Source organism: Mytilus californianus, unplaced genomic scaffold, assembly GCF_021869535.1.
Source record: "Mytilus californianus isolate M0D057914Y unplaced genomic scaffold, xbMytCali1.0.p SCAF_8, whole genome shotgun sequence".
Lineage (NCBI taxonomy): Eukaryota > Metazoa > Mollusca > Bivalvia > Mytilida > Mytilidae > Mytilus > Mytilus californianus.
In genome coordinates, this window is record NW_026262734.1 from 107,316,710 (window position 1) to 107,329,161 (window position 12,452).

At 31.9% G+C, this 12,452-nt stretch overlaps 1 protein-coding gene across 1 annotated transcript in view; it reads left to right on the top strand.

The window, feature by feature from the left end:
• Positions 1-12,452, top strand: part of LOC127711747 (sodium-dependent dopamine transporter-like) — an 85,898-nt gene that overhangs the window by 40,253 nt on the left and 33,193 nt on the right. Inside the window, exons 4-5 of the mRNA XM_052217860.1 lie at positions 7,945-8,118; positions 8,866-9,000. Coding sequence (XP_052073820.1) covers positions 7,945-8,118; positions 8,866-9,000 — 309 coding nt within the window. The remainder of the gene's footprint in view (positions 1-7,944; positions 8,119-8,865; positions 9,001-12,452) is intronic.

Genomic DNA, 12,452 nt, shown 5'->3' on the forward strand with positions numbered 1-12,452 from the left:
TCATAGATCAAAGAATTCTTGCAGTTACTGTGTTTTTGGTTACATTTGATGGGTTGGTGTTTTATTGTTGTAAACCTTACACCTCTTTATACTCATATTTGTAAAGTTTTAATCTACTTAAGGTTTATTGGAAAAAAAAATTTTTTTTATTGGAATCGAAAAAAAATACTAATATATACTATTTGGTGTCATCGGATATCAAATAATATTTTATTTTCTTTTCAAGGAAGAAATTCAAAATTCTTTCCAAAACATGGCTTTCATTTACTTTTTTTTCAATCAAAATTCTATACAATATTTTTTTTTCTAGATATCGTGTTCCTTGCTTTTTGTGCCAGGTTTCTTTATTAATGCGCACATCAAACATTTCCTAAAAAGAGGAAATTAACATTGAATATTTTTACAAAGAAAGAATATCATATAACTAATAACAGAATGAAAGATTTATTTCAATTGTAGCCTTTTGTTATTTAATTTTAGATTTAATGAAGGTATAAATTGTCACAGGATGGAAACTAACGTTTAGACTTTGGTCGGCCAATTTTATTTCAGGTTTTGGAGTATTTATCAATAATGTTAATAAGAATTCAAAAAAAGATTCCGATAAATAGCCAATAGACAATTATTTACATTGCTTTACGATCAGTTGAACAAAGCACCTTTAGCTTTACATTTGAGTATGTATATTCAATTAGTTCAAAGTGTCTGTTTATTCAGCTTTTATATGATTCGTTGACTCTTAAAGAGTTTAGTACCAAACGCCGAAGAATCAATAGACGCAAGAAAAATATGCGGATATTTGTCATGACCAGATTGATTCTGGTGTTTATATTCTCACTGAATTGTTTGTGCTTTATGAGTAGTCACTGACGGAAACTAAACAAATAATTTGGAATGAATAGCTTTGATTTATTATTTAAGTCATATCTGAATAGTGCAAGCCAAAAATTTATCAACAACAAACTTATCAGCAAATTATAGGCCATAGATTGCAAGAAATGATGCAGAAATATTTGTGAAACATGAATTTAGTTAAACTAGATGCACGCAACAAAAGTTAAAAATCAGCCATTTTACCATACAAACAAGGGTGCAATAGTTTTGTGCAATACGGTAGTGTAGAAATTTCTGTTTTTTTCGGGATTAAACGGTAATTATTGAATAACTGTTTTCTTTACACGTCATTTTGATGACCTCACAGTGTCAGCCTCCCGGATATATAGAAAAACGTATTTATGCTCACTGTGAAAGAGAAGAAAAATGGACGATCTTCGTTTTTCATTTTGACGGACATTTTTTTTAATGGAATCGAAAAACCCTCTCAAATATATGCTTCTGAAAAGTATTGTTTGTTTTCAAAAATATCTTTTGACAAAAAAGTAATCATGATTTGAAATCTCGTACAAATAAAAAATATATTTCCTACAATGTACGATTATAGTGTATTAACATCATGTCGTGTTATAAACTTATGTCTTTTAACTTTTTATTCGCCAAATAACCTGATTTGCATAATACTTAGCATTCAATTTGATTTGTGTAAAAGAATGCGTTGTGCGATTAATTACTTTTTTCTAGCAGCACAAAACAATTTTTGACATTTTTATCTTTGAAACAGTTTACCAGTTTTCCTAATTAATCTTTTCTTGTAAGCAGTAAGGTTAACTTTCGCGAATTTAGAGATGATTTCAATCTTTTCCTATCTTCAAAACTTATCTCCCCTTTACTTGTTTCCTGTAATAGATACTTCTGTTGTTTTTCTGTATAACTATTTATATTTAGCTGTTGATATAGAATATCTGAAGTTACATTGAAAACTACACCACCCACCTTGTATGGCATATCCCGTATCAATGTCCCACATCAAACGCATTGTACCTCATACCATGAACCACATACCCTGTATCACATAGCTTGTATGGCATGTCCTGTATCAAATGTCTCATACCACATACTATGAATCACATACCCTGTATCACATACGAGGTCATACCCGCCAACTTTTCGAAATTTCCATGGGGAATTTTAAGCGCAAGAGAACCTAATGCTCCTCTTATATTTTCATAAGTGTTATAATCAACTTCTACTTTTTTGGATGATTATGAATGTGCTTTAATACCCTTGTTACTCATTACAATGCCTGTTTTGAGGTGTTCACTTTATCTAATAAAGATTTTCAAAAGTCAGGTCAACATCTCTCATTGGGGATATCCCCCATAAATTGGGATAGTTGGCAGGTATTACCTGGTAAATGTATCGCAAATTATTCTGTTCACAGTTGCAATTCAGAACAAATGGAAATTTTTGTATCCGTTTTATTTGTAAATACTAGTAAGCTGAAATATGGTTTTAACGATATTTTAACATTATTTCTATGAGAGAAAAAAAAAACCTATCTTTAAAAAAATCATTGATATTTCGTCTTCAAATGGGAGGCAAAATGCAAAATTCAAGAAGTTTTAATTACAGAAAAATTACAAATACATGAAAGTCCCTTTTTCAGTTGTTTTTTTTTAAATTGAGAACAGTAAGGGATTATGTGAAAAGATTGATACCAACCGTAAAGGATACGTGTTTTGAATTGTAATCTCCCTTTTCTCATTGGAATTTGCCTTGTTTGTAAGACTTAAAATAAGAGAAACATAACTTACTACGGTGAACCTAAAATCTTTGAGTGTCGAGTTTTGTACTTTTAAGAATAATATATTAGTCTTATCTGTTAATTATAAAGTCTGAGGATGGAAGTGTTTAATATGACTTTTGTTAAATATATGTCCCTTGATATAAAGTTGCAACTTTACCTTACCTTTACACACAGATATTTATTAGCAAAATATCGATTACAAAACTACTCCCATCACATGCGTGGTTAAACCAACACAAAGACGAGAAACGTTTTGTCGTTATATAGTTCTCAGTCTTTTAAACGTTTTAATATCACAACGCCAAAGAGATCTAAAGTTCTGTTAAAGCGCTCAAATGAGCAATAGAAGTTTCTCTCTTGATAAAGTCTATTTAGGCGTTAAACGACGTTTGAAATTAATTGAACGACTAAAGAGATATTTAATTTCAAGACAACATCGTAATATTGTATCAAGATATTATCAGGCCTATTTATCATGGATATTATTTTGTGGTTATGATTTATCTTAAACCCGTTATCCGATATCTGTTACAGATCCATCAATTTTCATTGCAGAATTATATTGCTTTAAATTGCTTTTTTATAAGTGTCAACAAAAGAAACTATAAAAGAGAAAGCATTTCCGTAAAACTTATAATGGAATTGGAAACATGATACAAAGCTTAAAGATTGACCAATTGATATAACGCTTACAGAGTGTAGTGTCCCGTCAAAACCATCGATAGAAGGCAGACAACACAAAATGTTGTCAATAAGTGGTATTTGAACTTAAAATTTGAAACGTAATCAATGTCTTATAGATTGTTTGTCATGATTACCTTTTGGGGTAGATCTTTGTCATCTTTTTCCGCAATATATAATAACCGCTATGTTCCGGAACACGGCATTTCCTTACTTTCCGACTTTGTTAGATTTTCTGAATCCTATGCACTCGTTTTTCATTGGATAATTAAACAGTACTTCCTTTTCAAGTTTTATTAGCTTTATGATAAAACCGAGTACCAAGTTGTGTATCCTTACTGCTGTTGACGTATATATTTGCAAACGTAAGGATAGTCGCATTCTTGCAGAAATATTAGTTGAGTCATCACTTTAAGATCATATAAAAATTGCCAAAATCAAATACTAGTATAATCAAAACATTCGATATATTATACCAGTAAAGATACAGTTTCTATGAAGAGTTGAGGTTGAACGCCATTATGAGAGTAACCGACAAAAAATTGTTTGACAACGTTTACAAAAACAAGCACCTGACTATTTCGAACCTGTTTACAATATGTGCAGTGTACCAATGAGTTTATATTGAGTTTTGAACCTCGCATTGTAATCTTTTTTTTCTTTTTGTTCGAGCTATATACACAAAAAATTTCCAATGTCATCTGTTTTGTTCACACATTGTATACGACTGTCATACAAGTGAGAGGTTTAGTTAGCTATAAAACCAGGTTTAATCCACCATTTTTTACATAAGGAAATGCCTGTACCAAGTTCCTGTACCAGTCAGGAATATGACAGTTGTTTTCCATTCGTTTGATGTGTTTGAGCTTTTGATTTTGCCATTTGATAAGGGACTTTCAGTTTTTAATTTTCCTTGGAGTTCGGTATTTTTGTTGATTTACTATTAAAGGCAAAAAGTGATAATTGCCGAAAGTCGAATAACGCGTACACCAAAATGACTGATCTGAGATTGTAGTATACGTCAATCAGAAAACATGCAAGAACAGAATACATCTGAAAAAAGTATCTTGAGGTTCACCAAACACAACCCAGAAAACATGCAAGAACGGAATACATCTGAAAAAAATATCTTGAGATTCATCAAACACAACCTAGAAAACATGCAAATCGGAATACATCTGAACAAAATATCTTGAGGTTCACGAAACCTAACCCAGAAAACATGCAAGAACGGAATACATCTGAAAAATGTCTTAAGGTTCACCAAACACAACCCAAAACATGCAAGAACGGAATACATCTGAAAAACAATATCTTGAGGTTCATCGAACACAAACAAGAAAACATGCAAGAACGGAATACATCTGAAAAATGTCTTAAGGTTCACCAAACACAAGCCAGAAACATGCAAGAACGGAATACATCTGAAAAATGTCTTAAGGTTCACCAAACACAACCCAGAAAACATGCAAGAACGGATTACATCTGAACAAAATATCTTGAGGTTCATTGAACACAACCAAGAAACATGCAAGAACGGAATACATCTGAAAAATGTCTTAAGGTTCACCAAACACAACCCAGAAAACATGCAAGAACGGAATACATCTTAACAAAATATCTTGAGGTTCACCAAACACAACCCAGAAAACATGCAAGAACGGAATACATCTGAAAAATGTCTTAAGGTTCACCAAACACAACCCAGAAAACATGCAAGAACGGAATACATCTGAAAAAAATATCTTGAGATTCATCGAACACAACCAAGAAAACATGCAAGAACGGAATACATCTGAAAAATGTCTTAAGGTTCACCAAACACAACCCAGAAAACATGCAAGAACGGACTACATCTGAAAAATGTCTTAAGGTTCACCAAACACAACCCAGAAAACATGCAAGAACGGAATACATCTGAAAAAAATATCTTGAGATTCATCAAAAACAACATAGAAAACATGCAAGAACGGAATACATCTGAACAAAGTATCTTGAGGTTCACCAAACACAACCAAGAAACATGCAAGAACGGAATACATCTGAAAAATGTCTTAAGGTTCACCAAACACAACCCAGAAAACATGCAAGAACGGAATACATCTTAACAAAATATCTTGAGGTTCACCAAACACAACCCAGAAAACATGCAAGAACGGAATACATCTGAAAAATGTCTTAAGGTTCACCAAACACAACCCAGAAAACATGCAAGAACGGAATACATCTGAAAAAAATATCTTGAGATTCATCGAACACAACCAAGAAAACATGCAAGAACGGAATACATCTGAAAAATGTCTTAAGGTTCACCAAACACAACCCAGAAAACATGCAAGAACGGACTACATCTGAAAAATGTCTTAAGGTTCACCAAACACAACCCAGAAAACATGCAAGAACGGAATACATCTGAAAAAAATATCTTGAGATTCATCAAAAACAACATAGAAAACATGCAAGAACGGAATACATCTGAACAAAGTATCTTGAGGTTCACCAAACACAACCCAGAAAACATGCAAGAACGGAATACATCTGGAAAAAAAATATCTTGAGGTTCACCAAACACAACCCAGAAAACATGCAAAAACGGAATACATCTGAAAAAAATATCTTTAGGTTCACCAAACACAACCAAGAAAACATACAAGAGGAATACATCTTAACAAAATATCTTGAGGTTCATCAAACACAACCCAGAAAACATGCAAGAACGGAATACATCTGAAAAATGTCTTAAGGTTCACCAAACACAATCCAGAAAACATGCAAGAACGGCATACATCTGAAAAAAATATCTCGAGGTTTACCAAACACAACCCAGCAAACATAGTTTAAACATTACTTAACCCACTAAAAATCTTTGATGAATGCAGGTACCATATAAGGATAAGCAAGTTACTGTTTACAAAGAGCACTCGTTCTGCCGCTCTAAACACGAAAAAAGGCGGGAGATGTTCGCTGATGTCATGGCAGTCATTGTGGTGTAAATGGAAACTTTTGGTGAATAGAATCCTTGTGAGCAAATACCTTCTACTTGGAGGTTTTTCAACACCTTTAAATATTTAAAAGATATATTAGTAGCTACAACCCTTTGGTTTCTTGATATAAATTCAGTCTAAATCTGTGCAAAATATAACTGAATTTAAATTTAACCACAAGGGCATTTTCGTCGTATTTCCTATTGATAATTACTTACATTCTGAACAGCTTTGTGGTTAAATATATTTGACTTTTTGAATTATCTTTGCACTTAATCATTCAAGAGGGATTTAAAATTAAGCTTTAAGACAGATTTTTATTTACGCTACAATGTTCATTTGTCTTACATGCACTAAAAGCGTAGTATATAAGTGACATTTGAAAAATGATTTTAGTTCTTAGAGCACTTACACCATAATCTATTAAAAAAGCAAATTACTCTGGATTACTGACATCTTTAAAAATGAAAATGAACTCACTAAATGCACATCTGCCAATTCTATGGAAGTACTTTTTCTATTATATTGTTCGAAAGGAATTTTATACACTGCTATGTTTAAGTTTCTATTAAAGGAATAGTAGTGAAAATCTCTAACAAAGGAACTTCCTGATCACACATAATTTCTGGTACGAATAACTGAAAATATTTTATTGATTTTAATTAAGACTGAGTGCTAATTCCTATTACATTTATACTTCGACCTGTACTAGATTTTTAACACATTGCATCACCGGAAAATTATATTTATTGATCAAATGTATAAGGCAGCGTAAGTTCAAACTTTTTCAAATTGGGGACATTTATTTATTTTTTGGACTTTTCCCCCAAATAAATCTAGTTGAATTTTATCAAACATATATCTTTTTGTGTCTTCAAGAAGTAAAAATGCAATAAATGTATTGGAACCCCAAGATACATGCATTTAGATTTTTTACACATATAAAAGTGACCACAGAAAGAAAATGCATTTTTTTAACATTAAATTAAAAAAAAAATCATTTTATAAATAAGTTGCGTCCGGAGCGCTTTTCTAGAATTACCTTCATCAGGAACATAAAAGCCAAACATTGTCCAATTATAATTGTTTTATTAGCAATTGTACAGAATTGCGATTTTTCTATTCACTCGGTACTGGATGTATTAAACAAATATGATACGGTTCGTTCATGCTCTTTGTAACAAATTTCCAACTTGTGTTAATCTAGGGTGATGAATAGCTTGACATATAATGTGGAGGACTGTATTTGACCTTTGGAGTTTTTAATTTGCTCTATTGTTTGGTTGCTGTCTTAACGACCTCTTTCCCATATCTTTAATATTCAAAACTAATGTTTTATTAAATGTTTATGAAAATAACACAGTCAGTGTGTTATAAAAGGTATATAGTTTCTAACTCGTGCTTTATTCTTTACAAATTGTAGGCAGGCAAAAATAAATCAGAAGTCTTTATTTTTTTTTACTTTGAAATAAAAAATGAAATTACAGAAGTTTGAAAAATAGTATATTTTTTTCTCTCTTCAAAGATCACAAAATCATTTTAGCGTAAAGAAGAAAAATCATCTATTCGCATCAAAGTTAATGAGTATGGAATGATTACAGAGATCAACTTAATGTCTCGTTTTACTCTTTGTAGCAATGGAAAAGACGGAGAAGATGCCGTTTGATAATCCGGATAAATCAGATGAGAAGCCAGAAGAGAGAGAGACGTGGAACAAGAAGATAGATTTCTTATTGTCTGTGATAGGATTTGCTGTCGACTTGGCAAATGTTTGGAGGTTTCCATATCTTTGTTATAAAAATGGCGGAGGTAAACTATTTTAACAAATTTATGTTTAAACATCACAATGCCATCTTTTTTTCAATCTTGCTGCTGGATAATGTGACCATGTTTTATTGAATAATTTTCAGCAAACCTAAAGACGAGTTACAGTACTTACGTGTCTGTTCTGATACTCTATCACTTATTCCATGTATTTTATCGCACTTTGATACATTTTCTAGTACTTATTATAATTTCTTAACTTGATTCAAAAATAAAAAAAGTTAGATTGTCATAGCACACTATCAGACTTAATATATGCCCAGATAGAAATTAGAGATGCAACCATATTTTTAAAAAGAACACCGAGATTATAAGTATTTATATACTAGTATACAACACTGGTTTACCAACTATCCTCAAAAGTATGTAAGACTATTAGAATACACACCTGAACATCAGATACTCAACTTAATTTTTAAAAGCCAGATTTGAACAAAATTTCATTTGATTATAAAAATATACAGTTATATTTAAAAGAAATGCATTAATGGTATATATGTATAACCTATAACTATTTATGGAAGTAATTATGAAAAAAAACCAGCAAAGTAACATAACACATTATCCAAAATGAAAATATAAAAACACTTTTTGTGTTTAAAGAGTTGACAACGTCAATGGGGATTTGACGTTGCAAATGCATGCGGTTTTAATCGAAACGGAGAATACGTGATATAAAATATATGCATAATTCCTTTTGTATGACATAGATATTTACTTTTGTTTTTGCAGGATGTTTTTTGATACCATATGTAATGATGTTAGTAGCAGCTGGTATACCGTTATTTTATATGGAATTGGCTTTAGGACAATTCAATAGGACAGGAGCTATTACCTGTTGGGGAAATCTGTGTCCGCTTTTTAAAGGTAATATTGGTGTTGTGTATAACACTTTTATCAGTATTGTATATACATGTACTTACAATGTCAACAACTTCATTAAAATGCATAATATGGGTCTTGTGCGTGTTGCCTCTATTCAGGTACCTACGGAAAAGTTAGTGTCATTCTTACCAGTAGCTTTGTCCGAATAGCCGGTTTATGTCTCTCTTGCCAGTAGCTTTGTCCGAATAGCCGGTTTATGTCTCTCTTGCCAGTAGCTATGTCCGAATAGCCGGTTTATGTCTCTCTTACCAGTAGCTTTGTCCGAATAGCCGGTTTGTTTTATTGACTGTCTACACGTTTACTCGTTTAATGAAGGTGTCGTAGGGGCAGAATGTGTTGATCAACGCTTTCCTACTTATATAAAATTAATATAACCCAACGACACAAAACAACCAAAGGACACATCTAGTCTTTTTTCAATTGTTTGCACCTGTCCTAAGTCAGGAATCTGATGTTCAGTAGTTGTCGTTTGTTGATGTGGTTCATAAGTGTTTCTCGTTTCTCGTTTTTTATATAGATTACACCGTTGGTTTTATCCGTTTGAATGGTTTTACACTAGTAATTTTTGGAGCCCTTTATAGCTTGCTGTTCGGTGTGAGCCAAGGCTCCGTGTTGAAGACCGTACTTTGACCTATAAGGGTTTACTTTTATAAATTTTGACTTGGATGGAGAGTTGTCTCATTGGAACTCATACCACATCTTATATCTATTTATTACAATATGTCAACCTATAAATTAAACTAAATCTATAAGAGCGTAGTATTTTTATATAACAAATGTACAAAATGTTCAACAAGTAGATGTTGTTAGAGGATCAGATAGATGTTAATGTGATTTAAACACTTACTGGATATATCAAGCTATTTTATGTACAAAAATATAATTTTGAAATACTTTTAAATCATTTCTTAATTGCTTAAACAACCATGAAATGAAGGCGTAATTATACTAAATACGTAAGTAATGTTTCGATGACCTAAAGCTAATTAATAAATCATGAAAGTTAAAGAGCCATTCGAGATAACCACATGCATGTCCTGACGAAAATAGCAATGATTGATATCTGCTTATCATCTTTAAACATTCCTGTTACACGTGTTCTGGGTAAACACGATAACATTTTCTAAAGAGTAGCTACAGTGATCGAAAATCCTCCACAAAAAGCCAATCATTCGATATATTTAGTGTATATGTTTATTTTGGCATTTTAATTTATTATTGTATTCTACTAATTAACTGTTTTTATTATCAAATTATTTGGCTTGAATCGGGTGGTCTATGTTTCAATGTAGGTCATATGCTGATTTTTAAGTTAATAATTATCAAAATTATTTTATCATAATTGCCCACAGAGGAGCTATCTAAAAACCCTTTTAAAACATGGGTCGAGCAAGTTAGTTCCGCCCAGGGCATAAACAGTTCAGTATTGGCTATTGTCAACACTTCAATGTATTTTTATGATGTTTCATTTTATCTTAGTATTCTGTAAGATTGTCGGCTTTTATTGTAGTAAAGGCATCCAATAATTCAATGTCATTGATTGATTGATTGTTGGTGTTTAAAGCCACTTGCAGCACTATTGGCTATTTCGTGGCGGTGAGTTTTTATTGGTAGAGGAAGCCGGTGTGCCATTGGAGAGCCCAGGAGAGAATCACCGACCTTCGGCAGGAAAATTGACAATCCCAGTCAATCAATATTGGAGTCGAACGCACCTTCCACGTGCGGGATTCAAACTCACAACCTCGGTGTTGGCGGACTATTGATGTAGTAGATGAAATACTTAGATCACTCCGCCAAAGAGGGCCCAATTCAATGTGAAGAAGTGGGGGAATATTTTTTTAATCAGACGCTAAAATTTCCTTTTTTTCAAAGCAATGGCAGTTGAATTCATTTTCAATGTGTGTATTATGAAATTGTTAAAAAGTGAAATAATAGTAAGGGACACACAAATTCACAAGTCTAAGAAAAGTAGACAATGAAATGACTAAAACAAACAACAACAAAAAGGCTAACAATAGTCTACAAAGTACTACAAAGACAATTAGACTTCGCAATAATTTAAACTCAAAAACGTTTGTATGTTTAACAAATCTTTCAAATTTAAAATTATATTTTCCTCCGTATTTTTTTTATGCTGCAACACAATCGCATTTTGTTATTTTTTCTATCGTTAAACGGCTCTTTATGAGGCAATTCATGTTAAACAGGTTTAAAAAAAAAACATCAACGCGACAGCTTTTGCTAGTCTCATTTATGCCGAATGCTAGTTTGATTTATTATCTATTCCGCTAACAAGTTTATACGCAAATTTAAACTGAGATGTCTGGGTTATTTAAAAAGAACAGTTTTCTCATGTGAATTTGGTTTCCAACTGACTGATATTAAAAAAAAAATTAGGAATTTGATGAAATCAATGACACGAAAAATTTTCAAATTCACCACACTTTCAGAAAACTTCTTGTTAAAAGCCAACGTCTTGATTAATTTTTGATACGTCAGTGCTTGTTAATGGTCAATTATAAATCTGTTTGAGTAGTTGAAAGCCGTTTTTTACGCTAATTATTTCGTTAGCGGTACTTTTTTACAGTGAATGATTTTACTTAACTAATTTGTTTCCAACGTATTTATATAATACATAGATTCAAATTGATTTATTTCGTCGATTATTTCGATAAATACTTGAAGGTCTTCATTTCATTCATAATATATCAATTAAACAGATAATCGTGTAGTACATTTCAGTAAAGACGTTCAAACACATTCGAATACATTAAAATGATCAAAAAAATGAAACGGTTTCTGTCTTAGGAATAGATATACATGCATCTTATGTCATTAACTTAACCCCCATCCCCATCAAATCTTTATCAGTGGTTCGATAAAAGATATAGTAAAAGTTAAAGTCGGTTCCACTACTTAAATTACAGAAATTACTGAACCAAGTGTTCATGACGTTTGAATACTCAGGGATTCTAGTATTTTATAGCCGGAAAAAAGCTGTCCAGATTCAATCGAATAGGTACTTTTGAACAAAACTCATGCAAAGACCAACCTGTACTCATATGTAAGATAAGTTGAATATTTCAGAAAATTAAATGTAAAGAAATTTTTCTTGCTTACGTGATGTCTTTCAAAAAGTCACGTAACTTGCTGAACAAATGTAAAAAAAACTGCACACTTGAAGGGGGAACAGTGGCGTACAGACATACATGTATTGTTACCAAAATATAATGAACTTTGAATACAAAAGCACAGAACAAAGTTTTTTGGAAACAGACTAGATGTTGAAGCGGTATAGAAAGAGGAAATGCGTGCCATGTACCTTGAAATATTAAAACCTCTATAAAAAAAAACGTTTACAGTATGTTAATTCAAACTGCAAACAATAAAAATCCTATAGAAACAATACTCACTGAATACGGAATGATAACGTG